Below are 24147 nucleotides of genomic sequence, written 5' to 3' on the forward strand. Positions count from 1 at the left end.
GAAAACGTTTTTATCTTATTCTTAGGGTTTTTTTTTGGTGGTGTATTTTTTTTTTTTTTTGCAGTTTTGTTTGGGGGGTAATTTTTTTTGTTTGAGTTTGTTTGGGTCTTTTTTTTTTGGGTTTTGCTTCATTTTGGTTGTTTTTTTGTTTGGTTGGTTGGTTGGTTTTATGGGGGGGTGGCGTTGGGGGGGGGGGTTCTTTGGTTGTTTGAATACATTTGAATTATGTTTTTCAGTCCATGACATAACCCAAGGATGGATGCTGAGAGATGAGAAAATTACATGGTGATCTTGCTTGCTCATTGGTTTTGGTGGACCCTAAAATCTAAGGAAATCGTCTTACTGGAATTTAAGATGAAAAGACTTAAATAAAAAATATTTCAAAATCTATTTTAAGCTTATGTAATATCCTTGCCTGGTTCTCATACCCAGAGGAAAAACTTACATTGAGAAGCACACAATCATCAGCAGATGGAACATCATGGGAAAAAAAATAATATTGAATAAAGGAAAAATGTAGTTGTAGGTGGTGAAATCTGCAAAACATCTGTGCTTACCGAAGCTAAGAATTAGGAAAAGTGACTGAGAAAAATGAAATACTTGCATCCAATTGCAAGAATATGCATAAAAAAATGTAGAAAGAAATGGTGTACTATATAAACGTGAAGATAGCGAAATGCCACTTGAGAAGTATTATAAGAGCTATTCTAGTGCTGTATACTACCAGACTAGCATGCTGAAATACTTGCAGATACATTTGCATATCTACATTCTGCTTCCTACATTACAAACTGCAGTGCTAGCACACATTGAGCCAACTCCACAATACAATGATTTATAAGTAAGTGATATATTTAGAGCAAAGATCACCATAAATATAATGGTCCCACTGTTTAACCTTTAGCATGTCATTGTTAATGTATCATTTGGATAAGGAAGACTTGGGTATAATAAGGATTTCTTTGGTCATATAATTAGACAAGAAAATCAGTTGCCTTATAAAGAAGTTTGTGATTAAAGATAACCTAGGAATGGTTAAACACCTCACTGGACATTTATCTTTACCTTTAAATCAAATTTTGAAATGGAAACACACGGTAAATAGCTAAGAGGAAGGGTATTTTGAAACATAAATAATCATATTTAAAGTGAAAAGTGTAGATTTTCATTTTCTTGATTAAAAACTACCAGTCAACTGCTATCTCAGAGCTGGGATAACTGATGTTGTATGCAACTAAATTTATTTAGAATGTTTGTAATTAAACTACTGATTTGGACATGGCATTATTTTGTCAGAGAGCAAAATCCTAGCACAAGATTTTGAGAAGACTAATGGGAGAGCAATGCAGACCATCATAACCCAACAATACATAGAATGTATAAGAACATTTTGAAGAAAATTACAAAAAAAATGCAGCAAATCAGAAAGCAATAGAGTGTAATAAGGGTTTTAATATGAGTAACACCTGCAGGGAGGTAATAAAGAGGTAAAACAAAATCTTCTCAGTAGTGCCCAGTGAAATGAGAATTAATAAGCAGTTGTTATACTGTGGGGGTGATCAAACACTGAAGCAGGTTGTCCTGAGAAGCTGTATAGTCTCCATCTTCAGAGATATTCAGAATCCAAATGCATAAAGCCCAGGGCATTCTGGTCTGGTGGACCCTACTTTGAGCAGCAGGGCTAAACTGGGTGATCTTCAGAAATTCCTTCGAGACTCAACTATTCTGTCATGACAGCAGAGTTTTTTCCACATCAAGAGGAAAGATATTCTGTCTAGTGAACATTTAATATTTCTGGGTTTAGCTAAGAAGTTACCTAGCAAAGCAGACCGCAGTTTTCCAACTTCAAGCTCTGTGTATTTTGGATGCAAATCTTTCTAAACAACTAAAATATTGAACAACAATGCTCTAGCCAAGAAAGACTGGATACTAAACTGTAGTAAAATTGCATAAATACAAATAGAAGCTGTAGTTATTTCTTTAATCTGCTAAAAGCCAAATAGTTTTTTGCTTATTTGAGCAACAGTATTGATAAATATTATCAATAATATTGATAAATACTATCAAGTATAAGCATCAAGTTTGGATTGCACTAACATCTGTGAGGATGCTTTTATGCTTTGTGATATATAATACAGCACAGTCAGAAAATACAATAAGGGTCTTGTCTACAATATTTCTGTTATTTATGGGAATGCTAGAAACCGTCATGCTTTGAAATAAAAACAAACCAACCAACCAGTACTAATTATTGCTCATGGTAACTCCCTTTGAAAATCTTTATAGAATAGTTGACAATTCAGTGCAAAAGAGACTCATTTTCAAAGACGGAAAGTATGACCATGATTTCTTATGCAGAGCAGGTAATTGAATGAATAGAGTTTCAGGAACTCTAATATGTAGCTTCAAAACATTTTCAAGCTCCCTTCTGACTGTACAGTGGAGCCAGACTCTGAGATGCATCACTACCCTCTGCTTTTCCACGTGTTAATTTCATGCACAGAAAATCCAAGCCTGTAGCCCAGTCAGCAGTCACAGTATATTCAAACAGAAAATGTTGATGCAGGCTAAATCATATCTTTGACCATGTCTGTGCACTGATACTTTTATTCACCATGCACAAAACATACAATTTGAACATGAATCTGCGACCACTGCATTTTTCATGTTTCCTATCTCACCATTTCCCAAGTCTAACTACAAGAGCATCTACCTTTTGAGGCATCTCACAGAGAGGTGCCACAGAATTTCCAAATCTGTACAAATGTAACATATTTCCCTCACTTTTTTTTAAACATAATTTTGTATGGATGAGAGCATGTGTGCACAAATTCTGTTCAGTTTATTTTACAATGGCTTCCTGATTTAGTTTCCAATATATTACAGATTAAGGTTTTATTCATATCACCATACCTGATACTGAGCATCTTGAGAGTTATAAAACAAAATACTCTATTTTAAGCAAGACTTTCTACTAAATAATTAAAGATCTTTTTTTTTATGGTTTTAATGCTAAGAGAGAAGTAGATGTTACAGAAAATTAAAGGAGATAAAACTCAGAGTAGAATCAAAATAAAGGAACTATTCCTCAAGAGCTTTTACTTTAAATTATAACACTTATGAAATGTTGTAAACTCATAAAAGCCACTCATGAAAGCCTGGCAAATAGGAAAAGATATGTAATAACCTAGATTTTTAAATTTTCACTTACGGCAGTTGGCTTCATCGTGGCTATTTGAACAATCAGGTGTAAAATCACAACACTTTTCAGATGAAATACATTGTCCATCTCCACATGAAAAAAGTCCCAGTGGACAGTAAAAAGATGAAGAATTAGCACCTGCAAATTCTGTTTGCCCTTAAAAATCAGGAAAGAAAATGTAAGTGCATATATATACATAAAATTCAAAGAAGTGCTTTTTATCATATTTGAATATAGTAATGTACTTAGCATGAGGAACAGCATCACCTTAAAATGAACTAGATTATATCTCAACTGGTAAGAAATACAGCGGATAATGTCTGATGTTCTTGAACTACCTATTATTCACCACAACATTCAAGCTTTTGTATGAAAAATCATCAATAGCACATTAAAATTCCACGGCCAGGCTCCAGTTCAGAGGTGAGGCACTGTGTACAGCAACCTGCTGTTTCCCTCAGTCAGGGGCTAGGTCTTTCAAAACACTTTCTGCAATAGTGGTGGTTTCTCTGCATTCACTCACAATGAAAATTCCAAGAAACCGAAAGTTTGATGTTTCGCCAGTACTAGCTTTCATCTCAATCTATACATTAGAAAACACCCCAGATTTCAATGAAGGGGAAAAGAAAAAGCCAAGGACTACTGGTTATACTTGAGTAGATTTCTGGAAAGAGGTTAAGTGAGAGGAATATCATTCAGCTTTTCATAGTTTTCATTTAACTTAGCCTTTTTAGCTATTCATATTGTTATCCAGACAGATGTTTTTTTAAAAATCACTCCCTTCTAAAAATGTATTTGTTACTGATAGGTAAATAGGACAGTTGTAGGGAAAATAATTAAAGCATAACTAATGTTTCCTCAAATACCTAGCTAACTTCAAACAGATTTTATACAGGGATCAGAGAAGCCTTAAAGACACAGCAAGGAATTTTTCTATTGTGCCTTTAAATTATTCCAATAATAGAGACTCCATCATTACCACTGATTGTTTATGTACCCATGCATTTTAAAAAACATCATTAGTAGTCAGGAGGAAGAAAAGCAGCAGTCTGATAGAGGCTACACTATTCTATATTTCCATCCATTGGCACTTCAAGATTACAGAGTGTGAGTATACAGATAAGTTTGGTGGACAGTTACAGTGTGTTATGTATTTGTCACTAAAGATGGGAGAACCTTCTTGCGCTAAAGATAATGCAGTAGAATTTTTCTTCAGTGGAAGTTACAAGATGTTTTGCTTCTGTCTCTGCATCCAACTGTGAATGTGGGCAGGTACTATATAGTAAGTGATATCTGCAAATTCCTACCACAGCTCAAGTCACAGAACTAGCATAAACTACTTATGAAGACTCTCCTCCCATGTTACACACTAGCATCTATTAGAGATTACAGCATATGGACTTTTTCCTCAGATTATCACCTACTTTCTTAAAGTTATCTCAAAGTTGTCAGACAAATCACAGTTACACATAACAGACATTGAGGAAAATGACTGAAAACCACAGTACTTGCCTTCACTTTCTTGGCTGACACCTGAAAGTGATTTACTCACAACTCCACATTCTTCTGTTATACTGATATCATCAACAGCAACGGTAGCATTTGTTGTTAGAATAGTAGCTCGTAAAACAATCTGTAAAGACAAACAAACTCACTAAAGGTGACATGATAAAAGACATACCTATATATTCCTTTCTAATTTATGAAGTCTGTACAGGCATTAAATACCACCTATAACCAACTCTGAACACTAACCATCAGAAACTACAATTGAGATTTGATCCAAATCAGAAATCTACTCCTCAATTGTCACATCCATAACTACCTTTCCTTAGGGAAAGTTATACAACCCAGATGACTTTGCTTCAATCCAAACCGGTAAAACTCATTACTTGAAGGAATCGCTGCCTGCTGAAAACAGTTAAAGTTTTAAAAGTTCATATTTTACAATGATCTGTTGAGGTTTACGAAATAGGATGGTTTAAAACTCTGGTTTTATCTGTACTATGCTTGCTGAAGCCAACAACGTATGGTACAGTAAATGTAGACACTGTAAGGAGGTGTTGGTAAATACAAATAAACATTTAAGAAACCATAAAAGGAAGTAAAATTCAGTCTAAATTTACCAGTAATGAGAATTCAGTGCCCTTTCTTTTAGATGAGACAAAATTAAAATACTAAAGCTGGATTTTTATTTCCTGAATACTTAAAACTGAGTTGCTGAGTCCCCTAACAGTTCCCAAGTTTCAGTAAATTGTAGCAGCCTGTAAAAATAAATTTGAAAGCTGCTAATTGTTTCTGTGATCAATACTGCAAATTGAACTGTCTGCCCTTCTCTTTCCTTTAGCCAACACAATTAGGTCCTCACTCTGATCAGCACTTTTTATAACAAGTTCAGTTTTTAAGTTACTATGCTATTGCTACTTGACTTTTATTACAGAAAGGTGATTCTAATGCATACAATACCAAAACAAGACTGATGTTCTTTTGTAGCTACATCTATTGAAAGATCGAAATGGAATTTTTTTATATGAACATTAAAGAGTAGAAACTTTGTTTTTATATTTCACTATATGAGTAAATTAATTCAAAAGGCCAAATCAGAATAATTTTTTGAAAGCAATGTAAAAGTAATTTCTAATTACCTGAAAAGGTAGGTCTGTAGCTGCACTTTCTACAGGTATATTCACTTTTGTCCACTGCATTTCAGGCAATCCTAAAATGTCATGCAATTTTTCCAAACTTCCATCCAATGCAGTTCTCTTAAAGACAGAAAGCTGTGAATCCTGAGACAACCAGTACCAAAATCTTACCTGTTAGAAGAGATTTTAATGAAACCCTTTAAAAACTACAGGACTGCAATAAATTCAGTACTGACTCAAATATGTACATTATAACAAGGAATAACATAATAGGTCTAAGCACAGCTTTAACATAAAATAAAGATGTACAAGACTGTGGCATGCTGAGGAGCAGTAATGTCTAAAGATAAAACCATAATTAAAAGTAAAGCTTACTTTTAAAGCTTATTTTAAACTTCTACTTGTCAACTGATGCAGACTGACTGATGACTTCCCTTAACTCTTTTTAGCTCAGTAAGGACTTAGAAACTTCCCAAAGATTATTTTTCTTTGCAAATGCTGAATATAGGACATATTCATAAGTATGTTAGTCTCAGAACTGCAACAGCTGAGGTACTTGCATGAAATAAACCTTATTTTCTATTTCCAAATTCAACACAAATGGAAATTATCTGAAGACAGATGCTTCAAATAATCTATTGAACTCCTGAAACAAGTTGACCAATATATAGAAAGAAAAAAACGTAGGTGGATGAGGCTGCAAAAAACTGCTTGCCAAGCAGAGAAGATCAGAAAACTGTAAGGATCCCAGTTCACTGTGCCTCCTCTGCACATTCAGCTGAGAACTGCAGGGAAGAAATAAGATTTTCATAGACTGAGTTTTTTCTCTCCTTCCCTCCGAGTCCTTTCTGCTTCTTTGCATACTGAAAGGCTAAAATTTATTCAACAGCAGACTCTTCACTTCCCTGAAAAAGCCTTGGTAATACTTGAATGCTTGTGAAAGTAAAACAAGAGCTGTAAAAATAGCTCTTCCCATCCAGTTTTCTGCCTATCTTCATATGATCTTACACTATGAATCTTGGATCATCACACTACAGAGAGACAGTTTCCTTGTATTTTTTCATGTTATATCAACTTTCAAACAGATTTAAAGAACATAGACCATTTCTGGCTAACAACCATACGAAACATACGTGGTTTTGTTTTGTTTTTGCAAGACAGTAACAAATATGAGAAAAACTATCTTTAGCTTCAGGAGAAACAGAGATGCTTCCAATAGCCAGCTTTCCATTAAACATGAGAAAAAGTCTTTTCTTTCAGAAACAGCTCAAACAGCTGATACAATAGGCTGTACAGGTTGTAGAAAATCGTTGTATTAGGGACTGTAAAAGGCAAAACAGCCTTAGGCTAGTGGTATAATTTTTACTTAATGTGAATTAATGAGAATTTCTAAACATGGTGTACTACTGAGAAAAAAAGAAAACAAACACTTAGCCACAAGAAATCAAGCACAAACTTGATTACTCTCCCTTTCCCAGGCCAGTTTAAGTCAATAACTTAGCCAGCCCCCTCGTCTTAATTTTCCCTCATTTTTGCTGCAGGTTCCATTCATTCTGGCCTTGTTCCTTTGGCGAGGCAGGAGATTGGGCATATGAGTAATGGTTTCTTTCTCATGCTCCCTATGCATTTCCCTCTTCTCATTGTTTCTTACCATCTTACTCTTCTTCCCCTGCTTCAGCTTAGGACTTTGACAGGCCACAGTCCCTCTGGGGTGTCCCATCCCCAGGATGTGTCACACATAGCCACAGTCCCTTCGGAGAGTTCTTGTCCCTTTGTCCCAGTGTGGGTCACTCAGCTTCAGTCCCCTCAGAGACATACCTCCTTCAACATGGACCACCTCCTCCTGCAAGTGCATCTCCAGATGTGTCCCTAACAACATCCCCTTCTACACCTCCTCTCCTTGTCTATCCCCAAGAGTTTCTTTTTACCTTTTTTCTTTTTTAAGGGAAAGAGTAGTTTAAGAGTAATCAGACCCCGAGAGGAGTCTTTTCTTCAATAAATTATCACATGAATTTGAGTACTCCTTTGCATTCAAATAATTTACTAATAATCTGAAAATCATCTTGCATAGGGAGTCATTACCTTTCATTTCTGTCCCTGAATTTAATCCATAAAATTGGCAAATACACCAAAGACACAACATCTGCTGTGTACGAAGGAAGAGTTTCTTTTTGCTTGCATTACATGGTACAAGGTGGATCACTGGTTAGGAAACGTACTTGTTACAACACACTATTCCTTTTTAATATCTTCTGGGTTTACAGTTGGTAGAGTTATTTTTTTGATTTCCCATAGTGTATTCTCATGAGTGGGAACCAAAATATATTATATAATAATTCAAAACACTTTCATGTAACCTTTTTCCCCACCAGAAAGCTTAAAGAATAGAAGGCAGTAGGTATACCGTTTTCAAAATGAGCTGTTTGAAAAACTGTACCCTAAAAAGTCTAGATGTAAGTTTATGTTTATCAAACAGCTTTTTAAACAAATCTGTGCTTTTCATTTCATTAGAAATGAAGTTACCCTCCTTCTCTATGTCTATATATTCTACTTTACAATAACTATTTTGTCCACTAAACCGCATAAACAGTTAGGAGTAGAGATTTTCTCCTACAACTCCAAAACTTTGAGCTAAATAAAGATGATTCTTAGCTGACATCTACAAAAAGACTCAGCCACAAGAAGATGGAGAAAGTAGCTAATTCTAAGTTTCAATTAGCCATCAAGGGATAATATAAAATGGTTACCCCTCAATTCAAATTTTCTTCCTTTTTTTTTTTTTAAACTAGAGCCAAGAAACTTTTAAAGCCATTAATAAACATACATCTCTTTATGTAGATCCTATTATCCTCTCAGTGGGACATCCAAGAGGGCAACATCTCGCATTTATACACAGAGAGAGTAACAAACCAATACACATTTTAATGAGCACCCCCTACTCCTTGCTCTTTCCCAGAAATAAAAGCCTGCAGGGAAAATGTGGCAGAAAGCCAGGATTCCACTCTTCAAAACCACTTTCTTTTCAGATATATATGACTGGGTAAGAACTTGTTCTACTTTCTGTTGAAACTGGGAATTTTAAATATATTCACTATGTTCATACTCAAAATTAAAAATGGCTTCTTCCCTGACTTTGAAGTAGAGAAATATATGTGCACGTCTGCTGCGTCTGTGTTTATTTTGAATGTAGACCAAACTCTGTAATAGATTTATTAATGAGTGCTTCACCGATTCACATACAAACTGTGCCCTGCTCACCTTAAGGGGTTCTGGAATAAATTAATCTGAATCTGAAAGGTTCTTATCTACTCAGTATCAAAGTCTACAAAAGGGATATGAAACCACCTGAAAAAATGCACTGTGCACGCAAGGTTGAGATGTCCCAGGAATAATGCAACACACAGGACTCCAATAGGATGCTGTGAGGCCTTCTGTGCTCCCTGCAGCCGAATTCTGCTTGATTTAATTTTATATCTATTTCATTTCCGATTCTTGACAACACTAAGAAGCCATGTGAAGATTAAGAACTGAGAGTGTGTTAAATGACAGCAAGAAGCTGTTCTTGTTTAAGAGACTTCTACTCCTCAGTTGCAAGTAACAACTGTTCAGCTGAGATCCAGTAACACACTGATATGCATAGGCTAAGGGAGGTGCAGTCTCAAGTGAAATAGATTTATGTAAGTCAACACTTGGTTCCGGTCCCTTACACTAGAAAAAGCCTAAAAAGCCTAGGTCCTGCTGGAATATAATTGTGCTATTTGCTGGATCTTCTAAGTGCAGTTCTTCCACACACTTTTTGTTTTGAAAAAGGTTTTCCAACTGAAATTACTGTTTCTGTCCTATATTGAGTTTGAAAAATTAAGAAACCAGTCTAAATTTTGTGGGGTTTTCTTATTTTTATTTTTCCAAAGTCTCTTTTTGCCACTTAAAATTATTTTGACAAGTTTGCCCTATCTTTCCATTTTCTCCTCTGTGACTTCTGAAATCAGGAGACAGAATGCAGTAACAGAAAAAGCCTCAGAGCTACACAACTTAGCTTCTCCAAAGTATGATATAAGCTTTGAAAAGTTATGGAGTATAAAACAAAAAAAGCCTCCAAAATAAAATAAAAAACCTTTATAAGACTCTACAGCATCTATTAACTTTATATGGTGCCAAAAGGATGAATAAAAATAAGGAATTCCCCAAAACTTAGGAATGTTTTCCCATATTTCTTTAGTAATATAATTATATGTATTTAATATATTTCTTCAAGTTCTCTTTTAGAAATACATAATTTGTTGAAAATTTCAACATTTTAGTTATATATTGTATTTTCATTTTTCACCCAAGACTTTCCTATTTTTTATCTCTCCTGACCTATTTCTTCCAGGTAGCTTTCTAGTTTTTCAGATCAACCACATCATTATGGGTGGTTGTTTCCATGTTCCTCTGCAGAGCCACAAGATGTTTGACAAGAAAAGCATTTCAAGGTAAACTTTCAAGTGCTGCACTGGTCAGCTTAAAAAGCATGGCCCTCAAACCATCAATTAAATTTTAGTATGTGTCTAAAGCATGGTAGCTAATTCTCTCTGTTCACACCAACGTAGTTAATGTCTGTATCACCTTCAAACCAGAGGTCTCCTGTTTTTTTACACTGGATATGTGAGTGTTTCCTACCTATGGAAAACAGTGACTTTTTATCAGCTTTTGCTCAAAAGGCATCCTGCTTCAACTGTGAATTGATATGGCCCCTGGTGTCCAGCTAGGCTTGCCACAGTATGCAAAAAACCTGACACATAACCTTAACTGTGAGTCATGTGGTAGGTGCTTTAGAAAGAATAATAATCAGGTACAAAATTCTGGCAGCAAAGCAGTAAAAATCCTGTTGCATCTCCCTCCTCCAAAATAATTAAACTGTAACGCCTTCTACTGATAATGAAATGGAACCCGTTTTTTCAGCAGCAACAGTTATAGCATGAAGAATACTATATCTGCACACCAGGTAAGTGATAGCTTACAAAGGTGGTGACAGTTAATGTCAAACTGTTACCTGACAACAGGAAAGCCCAGGGGACCGCCTGACAAGGAAAGGGCTCCCCAGATGAGACATGGCCATCTTTGTATTCATTTGATATGATCCACTGAAGTAAACGAATGCCCCTGTAAACAAAAATCAAAGAAATATGAAAAATATGCAATGCTCCAACAGCAAATAGCTGCCTCAGAGAGGTAACTACATGCTCTGTGAGGCACATAAAGCTTATTCATAAATGTAAACAAGATTTGCCATCAATTCAGTCTCTGTGGATAACACGTAGGGTTTTGTAACAGGCTGCAACAAACATCACCTATGCAGGCAAAGGCAAAATAGAATGCTAAACATTCCCTGCCTCTTTCCTTTACAGGAAAATTAACATAACTGAGCCCAGAGATGAGGAAAGAGAGAGAAGGAAAAAAGGGTATGTGGGCAGCCATCACCAATGCTACCCTGTAATGGTGCCTGCAAGCACTTAAACTGGAGGAAGTAAATACAGAGCCCTGCAAAGGAGGAGCAGATGTTGCTTCTGCGAGGGCTTTACTTTGCAGGCCCACTAGATGTATTGTTTCATCCATCCGCTTAAGGCAAAAAACTTTCATCCTCCAAACACTACAACTCTTTCCCAACACCTTCACATGGTGTCTGTCTGTTTTTCACACAGTCTGGCAAGAGCAAAGGGACTGCAGGAGCTGCAACACTGAGCACCCTGGAGATCAAACAGCATAAACCTCAGCTGGCATCCCTGAAGGACACATTTTAATTGGCTTAAATAATGTTTCAAACAGAATTTAGAACAAAAATTAATTTCCTGTAGGGTACAGTATTCACTCTCAGTGCAGTCCAGCCAGTTTTAAGCATGCTAACAATGTTGCAGACCATGGGAGCCAATGGAATAAGCTATATTTTCTCATGGGGTCCACAGACTTGTCTGTGCTAGTGGGGATGAAAACTTAATTAAAGATCTAATCTGAACTCTGGCAAAGGAATTGCCTTTGGATTTCAACTACAGCAGATGCGCTTCAGACAAAGGTAGGGAGGGATAAACATCTTCAAGAGGCCCTAAAGCAGCATATTTTGAAGGCCGTCAGTGCTGCTTTTGCTGAATACCGAGTTTCATGAAAGTCTGTGCACAGCAACACTAAAGGCTCAGTCTTGTTTGTGCATTGATATTACACATAGTGCCTTACATCTTGGAAAATCAGCTATTGTTCTGCCACAGTCACGCTCTTTAGCCATTTATTTCCCATGGATACATAATGCAGCAGAGGGTTAGGACCAGCCCCATGTGAATAATCACATCTTTTTAGCAAGGCTGGCACAAAGAGGTGACCCTTACAGCTCCTTGTACAAACAGTCGTGCTGCGCTCCACAGCATGAGGGAAGCTGTCCCAGTTGGATTGCAAGGGTACTTCAAAGGATCCTCTCTTAATTTGCAGCTGAGGCTCCATAGCTTAGTTAAGATACTCACTAATCAAAATTTGCCACTGCCCTCCCCAGGTAAGAGGAGAGACAACCAGTCTGCGATACCAAAAGCAACTGTTGCAACCTGAAAGACCTTGATTTAGTGTTGGCAAAAACTTGCTCAAATTCTGGAAGACTAATTCTAAAGCCATCATGTGGCTGTAAGCAGGCACAGTGATGGATGGGTACAAAACCACCTCAGAAAGACTGTTGCACTAACTTACATGTGCTTGAGAGGTGCTACTTAGGAACCTAGAGATCTGCTTGAGGCTTCAGCCTACAGCAACATGAAAGTGTGAACTCAACTTGTAATGATTCAGGTATCAAAGTAGTTGAAGTGCACAGCACGTAGCTCCATAAGGGCTAATTTAACATGCTGCCTAGGTTGCAGAGCAGATGTTTCTACCAGCAGCCTTCATTATGACCACATTACACCTCAGATCTCACCAGCACCTAGAATAACCCACATGGGAAAGACACAGGCACATCAGTGCCCAAAAGACAGCTGTGACACACTAATGCTTGCAGACAATACTGAAGTGCAGATCCAGTGCCACTCTAGAGAGCCAATAAAAATCAAGTAGCTGCTGAGAAAGTAAATAGCAACTTTGGTGCACTTCAGCATTGTGGAGCCAATGGAAAAAAGGCACGTGACTGTGCACCTAGAGTTACTATACAGCATGCGCACACATACACCCTACTGGGGTTTACTCTGGTGAATTTTAATACTGGAATTCCTCTACCTCTGAGAGCTGTAGGTGGACTACTTAATATTTCATGTTCCTTTACCATGAACATGAGAGAAGAAGTGTGAAGGTCCAGCTGTAAGATAATATGGATTGTTAAAAAAACTATTTCAAAGTAATCTAATCTCCACTGGAAGCAGTATAATAAATACATTTTAATAAAATCAAAGTCACAGAATATTTGTCAATATTACTTGACAATGACAAACATGCCAGGCAGTTTCAGTTTTAGGCACTGTGTTGTAATAGCATTTTCATTCTGGAAAAATTCTTAAAACCAGCCCTCTACAGGAATACACTTTTTCCAGCCAAATGCATTGTATGGGAACTATGGGCCAAAGGAAGAACAGTTCAAACCATATTACACTCACTTTATTTTTCCCAGACAAAACTGATTAGCTTACATGCATTCTGCAAAAAGCTACAGTGATGTTTTTTCCAAATAATATTTTCAAGAATGCTCCCTGTGTTAATATTGGTTACAAAGCTGCTTATGAAACGCATGAACACATTTAACTATGCCAGTTCAAAGGTTAGTGTCTCAAAAAAATGAAAGCTGCATCAAGTCTCATACCTCATTGACTGGCCCAGCAGAAAATGAAGGTTACAAAGGCATAGTAACCCAATTACATCCAAAAGAGCATTGTAAACACTAGCTTTCTGTAATGTTGCTTATGTTATATATTTACAATGCAGCATCCATTTCAAATCAGTTTTTAATATCAGCCTGTTACCATTTACAAGTAGAAATATTCAACATAGGAGGAAAATAGAAGAAATCTCACCACATCCAGTATTAGTTGTACAGTCTCTGCCAGGAAGTCTCCTGTCAAGGGGATCCTGTTCTTTCATTATGTTCCAATCTGCATCACCTATGCTTAGTGGCTTCCACCCGCAGAGGTCAGTCTCAAAATCACATATAGTATAATTAGCTGTTTTGAGAACAACAACAACAAGATAACATTCAGCTGAATTTTATACAACAGTTTAATGCCACAACTATAATTATTTTGTATTTGTATGTACAAGGAGTCTTGAAAGAAGCACTAATATGTTTCACTGAAATCATTATTTCAGATGGAGAAAAAATTCTAGAATATTAATAAAAGTTCAAGCAGTTCCCTTATTAAACTTAGAACCACAAAGGAAACCACCTGTAAGAGAATAAAATATATTGTATGAAATACAAGACCTGTACCTATGTTGCTGATGATTATGAAAGTAATATTATATATTTATAAAAGATTAATTCTATGGTAAAGTTAATTATGCATGTGTGGAAAAAAAACACCAAATTTAGTTAGTGTTTAGTAAAGATTAATTATAACTTCCTTTTATTTTTCAAAATTAGATTTAAATTTATGAATTATTTAGGTTTCCCAGAAATTCTTATTGCAAAGTAAGAGGCCATTTTCCTAGTTTGTATGGATTAGACCAATTTAAACTGTATAATCTCACACACTCTTTCTTTTCTAGAGCACAATTAGTAATTTTGATTAAAAAATTGTATAATCTGAGAGTTTTCTTTCCTAGTCCAGAACAGCTTTACAAAGCCCTATGTTAAGTCTTTGGGTCACTTAACACAACTGTAGACATCACTTTTGAACTTGTCACTTTCCAGATTTCATGGCATATTTATGCTATCATATCAACCTCAGACATGATTACACACATTATTCCAATTTTCAGGTTGTACAAAACCAAAATCAAATACACCTTGTTTGAAACACCACAGCAGTAAAGTTCCACAATAAAGGTCTTCCTGGTATAAAGAGGTTATGTGAGCAGTTAAATCTTAAGGAACAAAGTAAATAAAAAATATCAGTATCTTTTATCTGGATTCATTATGTATATCAAAATTCAATGAAGCATGCTTTCCTGTTTAATGAAGTATATTAGTTAAACATAAAACTTGGTTAACTTATTTAATTACAGAATTCTCATGCTTTCTACAAGATACCTTGTTAATTAAACTTTAATTCCTAACACATTAAGGTGGAGGATGTAAATTGATATCCAAGACTGAGCTGTTTTGCTGTATGGTAATTAATGCTATAACTAGGCATTGTGCTTTCCTTACTAAACAGCCTTGGGAGAACCAATGTGACGTGTAAAAGCAAACATTCTTCTCTTAAAATATCACTTTCTCCTGGCCTTCCTAAAACCTGCAGAAGGTTTTCTGTGCAAGAAGCTGACTGCAGTGGCTGCATAGTAATGTCCAAAAAGGCATCAATAAATAACCATGTAGACACAGGGAACTTACTCTGCTGTATACTAAGCAACCAAAACCCTGTTCCTAGATGGAAGCTGCCGGCCAAATTTAAAATAAAAGTTTAAACATGAGAGAAAAGTCAAGATGGCACTAATGATTAATGTTTTACACATCAGTAAGGATTTAGCATAGTAATTAAAAAAAATCCTATTTTCTTTTAACTAGAAAACAATAATTCCTGATTTACTTCAGACCACGAGAAGAGTTATCGCAATATGAACAGCAACATCTTTCGTGTGCTGGTGACACCAGATCTGCTGTCATTAATATGGTTCAACACCAGCCTCGGTGTTCTTCACTGGCTCATACTGGAGAGCTGACTGTCAAGGCTACATTTAGAAATAGTATACTAGAAGAATTAAGGAAGCAGCAAGGTATCACTGCCCTTGATGGTCGACAGGAAGAGAGAGGTCTGAAATCTTCATTTCTTATATTGGTAGCTGCTAGTACAACTTCTAACACTGTGGAGGGGCACAAGAAGCTGGGGGGAAGCAGAGAAAGGACACCTGACCCAAACTAGCCAAAGGGGTATTCCATACCACAGCATGTCATGCCTAGTATAGAAATTAGGGAGAGCCACCCAGAAGGGCAGATCGCTGTGTGGGTTGGGCTGTGTATCAGTCAGCAGTTGGTGAGCAATTGTATTGTACATCACTTCTGTTTGGGTTTTTTTGTTTGTTTTGTTTCCCCTTTTATTTTTATATTCTCTCTCCTTTTTATTTTCCTTATTATTAATAGTAGCAGTAGTTTTAGTTATTAAACTGTTCTTATCTCAACCTGTGAGGTTTATATTCTTTCAGTTCTCCTCCCTCATCCCACTCAGACAGGAATGGGGAAGTTGAGTGAACAGCTGTGTAGTTCTGAATTACCAGCTGGGTTTAAACCCCAACAATGAACAAACAGCAGGAAAAAATTTTTGCTCAGCCATTTTTTCAAACTTTATGCAAATCTGAACACAATTATATAGGTAGGAAGAACATTCATGGTGTTGTGGTTTGAGGTTTTTTAGGGGGCAGGGGGGAGAAGGGGAAAGAGAGGCAGGGAAAGCTGCTCCAGTTCACTAAATGTGACAGTGTTGGACACACATTTGATGTTAACTTTTTTTTCTTCACTGTACCTGCCATTAAAAATGACAAGCTCTATACAAACATCTAGTCATGCAGACACTGAGCCAGAAGCACTCACCAAGCCAAAGTGTTCCACCATATGTAATTTCTGCAAGTAATGCTTCATTTTTTTAAAAGTGTTGATATGCCAGGGAACATCAAGGCTATAATTTGAGTGAAATCCTACTGTTTGAGTTAACACTTTGACTTAAATTTTATCCCTACTTAATTCTAAAAATTTAGGAGTGCTTGAAAATATTTAATCAAGCCTGAAAAAAGAAAGTTCTGTGCTTTGGTTGAAACCCAAATGCAAGAGAGAGTTTCTCAATGTATTTTTTCATTGCTCAAATATTAATAAACTTTGAGAAATGCTCTATTCCCATCAAAAGAGTGCATAATTTTTATGATTCACAGCTTTTTCTCTACACTTTTATTTGAGCCTTCAAGTAATTATAGGGAATATTTCACTGTCCATAGCTGGAAAATAGGTGACTGCACAACTTACATTTTTAGGGGAGCCATAATGCAGTTATGTAAGTTAAACACACACAAAACATATATCTGGTACATTATGTCTATTCTTACTGCACCTCTTACCATTCCATCTATTTATAATTCAGCAAAATAGAAAGGAAATTAGAAAAGAAACAACCTCCATTCATGGTAATAATAAGCCAAATTTGAAAAACAGTATGTTTTTTTTTTTCATACGGGTATATAAGTATACTTCAACGAGTGAAGGAGTAAATTATTACACCAGCTCAGAAAAAAAAACAACTCCAAGATGTAACCAGAAAAAAAAAAAGGTCCCCAAACGTGTTCCCTTGAATTTCAAAAAATACATAGAGCTTACTAAAGCCATAAAATACACCAGGAAAATTTTTCAATTAACATGAAACATTTTTCCACATCTCTGTTTTCAAAAAAGAAACAAGCAATAAAGCACATACAACAAAAGCACTGGGAGGTTAAATGGAAATGTTTTCTCTTTGCCTAGCTTACCCTGCACCTATTCCAGCTCCTCTTGATCCTCCTGGTGGAAAAAAAGCAAAGCAGTCTTGTTAGGTAGGCTGGGTTGTCAGCCAATTAATATTGCCTCAACTTTGCTAGCCTGCAGGTGGATGAAGCTTTTCAGTCCTACTCTGGCAACTTAATCAAATGAACACAAGAGGGAATGCACAGCTTGTCTCTCCATCAGATTAGCATTTCCCTGACTAATAAATATGGAATAAGGAGGGCTCCTACCCTTACTCAGTGTGACAGCATCCAAGCTCCTATGGAATTTGAAGTATAAACTACCTGTATGGTCAGCAACCAAAACACCTCTATGTAATTACTTTGTCATTAATACTGTCATTTCTGACTATCATTAAATGTCATTTGGGGAAAGTAAAGGTTTACACCTATACCTTCTTACTACCTATGCAAAATCCCTACCGGTTTGTGACTGATTTCATTTCTTTAGGATTTGTTAAAGGATTGAGAAAGATTGTAGGCCATAGGTCATGTAGCCTGAAATTCCCTATGTCATACGTCATTAGACAGATGTCTCACAACACCGGAGTCCCTTAGGTGAGATGGCCTCATCTCCTGAAACTACTCAATTACCTGACTTAGAGTGAAGAGACTAGTGTTGTGAAAAGAACCTCATGTTGACCCTGGGTCTGCAGAAAGCATGCTTACTTTGAAGTAACTGTTCAGGCGAAACAGAAAGGCAATGCTATGCACTGCTTGTAAGCAATGAAATCTGAAAATGATGTAGATGTAGCTTCTTTTTCTCCACATGTGTATACAAGATCGATAGACAGGTATCGAAAATTCCAGACAATTAATGTGCCACAGGAAACATAAGTACGTAGTAAAACAAATGTTTTAGACTAAAAAAATATTCTTCCTTAAAGTAGTGTGGCAATAAAAAGATTTGCATATGTGTTCATTTGCTCTAGAAGGTTTCTAGGATTTGCAATAGTAAATTGTTATACTGTAAATAAAATGCAGTAAAATCTACAAGCTATAAAATTATGCATTTCCTTCATTCTACATATTTCCTATTCATTAATTATACAAATCCTATGAAAGGCTGAAATATGTAAACTAATACTGGCGATGCAAAATTAAAACCAGAAGAGTTAAAGACAGCTGTTTTAAGGAAGCTTCCTTTCAGAAACACTTGTATGATGTGTTTCACGTTCTCTTTTTTAATATATTAACTATGTCTTGATAATTTATTAATCACAGAAAAATATGAAATTTAGAAGTGATCTCAAGTGATATTGAATAAACATAATGAAAATGTAGAATTTAATACTGAAAATATTCATTTCAATTTTTCATTTCATTAGATGTACTGATTTCAAGAAAACTACTCAAATAAATTTGGTTACTCATGTGTGCTTCATAGACAAGTTCCTAATTTTTTGAGACTCTAGTTTCATATACTTAAATATACATTTATATAAATGGGTAGAAATTAAACAGAAAGTTTAAGAAACATTGCAGAACATATGTGTATGTTCTCATAAAATGCGTTATTATAAGACTTTTTCATGTCAAATTAACATGAGCAAAAGAGAAACAAAAATAAATACTTTCCAATTATAATGAAGCAAAGAAAATCCTCAAAAAGAGGGAAATCCTTCACACTGCTAAGTAACAGCTGCCTGCTTTCATTTTCATTCAGTATAGAGTTCTGTCAGCTCTTTCTGTACGTGAGGGTACTTCATGACAGGAAACTACTCAGGATGTATCCAAGGATAGATGCTAACATACCTAATAGAATAGAAGCTAAAATATGCTTTATTGTACCAGACAGGAATTTTTACTGAAAATTAATGTGAATAGATGTAGTGCATTCTGAATATTACAGTGTACAACTTCCAAATCACATGGAAGGTGTACATACTGGAATGAAAAGAACAAAGGACAGAAATAGATGATGACTTTTCCTTTAGGTCTCTTTTGTTCAAGGCTGCAGAAAGTGTCAGAAAGGTGAATCTTTTAAGCCAACCAAACTGCTGATGAGCTAAATTCCACCTTTAGGGTCCACTTCCTTGAAAAGGACTATGTGAGGTATCCAAGACAATATTAGCTATTAAAGTGAGCCAACTTTAAAAAACAATTATTACTATTTTGAAGATGGCTATTTTTTCTTTTTTTCTTTCTTCTTTGACAGTAGTCAGAGCAGCATACAACATAGGTTACTTATATTGTAGAAAATTACCTTCTTTCACCCTTTTTTGAGGGGATGAGTATTTTTGTGCGCTCCACCAACAAAACAATACATCTTCATCCTGTGACTGCCTCAACAGAAGGAAGCACACAAACCCTGTGTCTCAGGTTAAACTGAGTGTGGTATTTTCTTTAAATTGAAATACACTAAGAGTTAGTCGTAAATCAGTGCCACATGGTAAACCAAGTTAATGCAGAGGCAGCAGCAGGCAGAGAAGCACTAGGCAGAGCTATCAAAGAAGGTTTTGTACTGACTGGGTCTTCTGTCAGTCCTTGCCCCAGCACCCTAATTCTGGAGATGCCGCAAAGAACAGTACGGAGACATTTGAGCTAATCTGACTTTCTTCTGCTTACTTTTCAGCTTTCTGGCACATCTGCATGAGTGTAACAAAAGCAGTATTTTCAAGAGTGAGTCCCACTGTGGTCTCTGTTTAAACCTAAAATAATGGCTATAACTAGGTTATGTTGTCATCTTCTGGTTACCCAGTGCCAATGTCCAGCATCTGAGACACAAAGGTAAAATTGGAAAGTATAAAGCATTACATCCAAATATACTTGCCTGTAAGCGTTTAGAGTTATCTTTATTTTTACTTTGTGTAGTACTAGAACAGCTACCATTCAGCTGGGACAATTATTATTCATCTTCCTTTTAAAACCGAAAATTATTCTTCTATACTCCTAGTCATTATTCACCACAATTCTCTCACATTGTTACTGAAGTGGGAACACTGAATCACTGAGAAATAAAATCCAATTTATAAAGTGCTATTCACTTTCATCCAATTCTTCCTCCTAAAGAGTATAAGAGGACTCTCTGTACTCCTACCAGCAAACACGCAGAGCTAGCAGCATAGGGTCAAGTCTTGTAAAAAAGGAAAATAGATCTCAGAAAAGAACGCCCTATACACATTAATGTTGTGTTAGATTTCACCCAGAGATAAAACAGTATAAAGCTTAAAATTTAAAATGTTATTTCATCATTTGCATGTATTACTTGTTTTAGGCATGGCTTCTGCATGGTTATTTAAATAATTTAAAAGATTAAAGTTTCAGGCTGTGAGTTAAAAAAAAAACAAGCAAACTTGTAGATAAATACAATCCCTAAAGTCTTCTCAAGAAAGGTTGGAACTAGATGATCAAAGTCCTTTCCAACCCTAGTTATTCTATGATTCTATGATTATCAATGTTCTTAATCCTGACATCGAGTGATACACAAAATTTTAATTTGCACCTCTGTCCTGGGTGGCTCAGATGGACTTAGATTGACAACATAAAAGTGAATTATTTTTGGCCCGGTGGGCCCATGACACTTCAGGCCATCAGGGCAGAGATGCAATATATAGATGGGCCCGTGATCGAGGGGTGGACTTAACAATGGACACTATTGCCCAGGTTATTCATGAGTGTGAAACATGTGCTGCCATTAAACAAGCCAAACGGTTAAAACCTCTTTGGTATGGAGGATGATGGCTGAAGTATAAATATGGGGAGGCCTGGCAGATTGATTATATCACACTGCCACCAACCCGCCAAGGTAAGCGCCATGTGCTTACCATGGTGGAAGCAACCACCGGATGGCTGGAAACGTACGCTGTGCCCCACGCCACTGCCCGGAACACTATCCTGGGCCTTGAGAAACACATTTTGTGGCGACACGGCACCCCAGAGAGAACTGAGTCAGACAACGGGACTCATTTCTGGAATAACCTTATAGACACTTGGGCCAAAGAGCATGGCATTGAGTGGGTATATCACATCCCCTACCATGCACCAGCCTCTGGGAAAATCGAAAGGTACAATGGGCTGTTAAAAACTACACTGAGAGCAATGGGTGGGGGAACTTTCAAGCATTGGGATACACACTTACCAAAGGCCACCTGGTTGGTCAACACCAGAGGATCTGCCAACCGAGCTGGCCCAGCCCAATCGGAACTTTTACATATTGTAGAGGGGGACAAAGTTCCTGTGGTGCATATGAAGAATTTGCTGGGGAAGACAGTCTGGGTTATTCCTGCTTCAAGTAAAGGCAAACCCACTCATGGGATTGCTTTTGCTCAGGGACCTGGATACACTTGGTGGGTAATGCGGGATGATGGGGAAGTCCGATGTGTACCTCAAGGGGATTTAATTTTAGGGGAAAACAGCCAATGAGCTTAATTGTATGTTGTTGCCTGCTGTGTAATACTTTAATAGCCCATCAACCAGATGTCTTCAGGCCACCAGCGACTAACCCTGACTTCCCTTCAACCATCATCCCAACAGAGAGCGAACTTTGATAGAACCAGACAAGTTCTACAGTAAGGGAATGATCAGCATCAGCAGGCAACGACCCAATACTGCACACGGCCTCTCCTGTTCTGAAAGACTGCTACAAGAGATGGAGCCTGACATCGTGGACCAGATGGACTCAGCAGCTTTATAGGGACTAGTCTTTGCACTAAGATAGAAGTGCTCTGAGATCGGAGTGATGGTATATTGAAAATGTAGGATCTGAGCATGACGTGAATGGTATGGAATAAGGGATGGATAATGTCCTGGGTTTAGCAGCAGCAGTCATTTTTTCTCCTTCTTGGTAGCTGGTGCAGTGCTGTGTTTTGACTTTCGGGCTGGGAACAAAGCTGATAAAAATGATGTTTTGGTTTGGACAAGGACTTTGTGAGTCTCATGCTCTGCCAGGGAGGAGGGGAAGCCGGGACGAAGCAGAGACAGGACACCTGACCCAAACTGACCAAAGAGGTATTCCATACCACAGCATGTCATGCCCAGGGGGGAACTGGGAGGTACCCGGAAGGAGAGGGGGTCAGCCGGGTCGGACTGGTGGTTCGACGCGTGGTATTGTACTCCTTTCCTTTGCTATTTTCTCTTATCATTGTTGTCGTTGGTGGTAGCGGTGGTGATTCGTATTGTACACTAGTTGCTAGACTGTTCTTATCTCAGCCCGTGGGAGTTGCATTCCTTCGATTCTCCTCCCCACCCCTCTGGGAGCGGGGAAAGGGGGCGGCAGCCCCTGGGGAAGGGGGGGGGCGGACTAACGTGGGCCTCGATTGCTTCCAGCCTGGCACCACTCACTGGGAGTAAGTGAACAAGCTGTTTGGTTGGGTTAAACCACGACAACCTCCCAGCACAAATATGCATCATTGCCAATATCCTAAAGAATGCAAAGTTTAAACCTGTGACACACATTACTACCACAGGCAAATATGCATACAAATGTCGACTGTATAATATTCATTTAGAAAGTTATAGGGTCTCTAAAGCTACTTTCAGATGGAGATATAAAGTGTTTCAGAATTATTATAGACATCTTCCAGTAACTGTTATTTTCTTTTGCTCTTGATTTTGCAGCAGAAACTCTGGCTTCTAAGCAAAGTTACCTTCAATTGAAGACCATGAGTAAGATGTAGCTTCTGAACTGTATGTGATTTACATGGTAAATTGTAACACCACATAACTTTCATGTCATCTAATGTACTTGCTGCCATTAACTCATAATTTAAATTAGAAAACTAGGGAAGTAGAGGTTATGCACATTGTACCTAGGGGATACATTTAAGCAAAAATATGTAAAAAGTTGCATTTCTACACAGTTTAAAAATTGCTATTTGGATCCAGAGCATATTGTTGAGAGCAGACAGAGAAATAGAAAGCAATGGGAAGAAAAAATGCATGACAGAAAACACTACAAACATTGTCACTAACCTGAACATCATTAACTATTTGGGGGAAAAAAAGCCATATAAATAATATTTTTTTTAGCCATTGGGATAAATCTGTTTAGGCTTTCGCAATACTCTTCGGCACAATATCCTTCTAAAGCAAAGCAATTCACTTACAGCAGGCTGCTGGATCCTCATCACTGCCATCGGAACAATCTGGGTGAGAGTCACAGGCTGATCCAGGCTCTGTGAACTGCCCATCAGTGCAGGTGAATTCTTCTAAGGAGCAGAAACCTGGTGGCTCAGATGGTGCAGTGTCCAAGAGCTGGATGTTATTCAAACAGATGAAACCTGCTCCGCTCTGGAATGTTCCTTTAAACATAAGCTGTAGATTGTTACAGTTAAAATATTTGCATTAACAGACAGCAGAGAAAGCCTGATTTTTATTTATATAAACCAGCAATGTTTCACTTGTTAAAAGGTACTGCATACTTCCCATTACAACACAAGTACAAATTTCAAATTAGAACCTGAAATCTTGCATGACTACCTTCAGCTGAAACTTCTGAAAATTTACAGCTAAAAGGGTTTGATGAATTCCAAGAATGAAGTTAATTAAAAGCCAGATTTTGCAAAGGATGATATAGAAGAATGACATTTCAAAAGAACATCTTTTGCTCCTGGCCACTGTGGAGACCAGCTGGGTCTCAAAGGAAGAAGATTACCACACTTGTGCTCTCCAAGTTTCTTTTACCAGAGCTAAAAGAGCAAGCAGGAGGAAGCAAGCTTGAATTCATCAGAAAGATGAAGATTA

At 37.1% G+C, this 24147-nt stretch overlaps 1 protein-coding gene across 1 annotated transcript in view; it reads right to left on the reverse strand.

Annotated features, from left to right (window-relative positions):
• Positions 1-24147, reverse strand: part of MALRD1 (MAM and LDL receptor class A domain containing 1) — a 260927-nt gene that overhangs the window by 203389 nt on the left and 33391 nt on the right. Inside the window, exons 9-14 of the mRNA XM_061352209.1 lie at positions 23511-23718; positions 13857-14003; positions 10877-10986; positions 5848-6015; positions 4715-4835; positions 3212-3358 (exon numbers count right to left, since the gene is read on the reverse strand). Coding sequence (XP_061208193.1) covers positions 3212-3358; positions 4715-4835; positions 5848-6015; positions 10877-10986; positions 13857-14003; positions 23511-23718 — 901 coding nt within the window. The remainder of the gene's footprint in view (positions 1-3211; positions 3359-4714; positions 4836-5847; positions 6016-10876; positions 10987-13856; positions 14004-23510; positions 23719-24147) is intronic.

The sequence above is a fragment of the Neopsephotus bourkii genome, unplaced genomic scaffold (genome assembly GCF_033783945.1).
Source record: "Neopsephotus bourkii isolate Nb327-2 ecotype Australia unplaced genomic scaffold, CSIRO-AGI_Nbou_v1 NB_53, whole genome shotgun sequence".
In the NCBI taxonomy this organism is placed as follows: Eukaryota; Metazoa; Chordata; class Aves; order Psittaciformes; family Psittacidae; genus Neopsephotus; species Neopsephotus bourkii.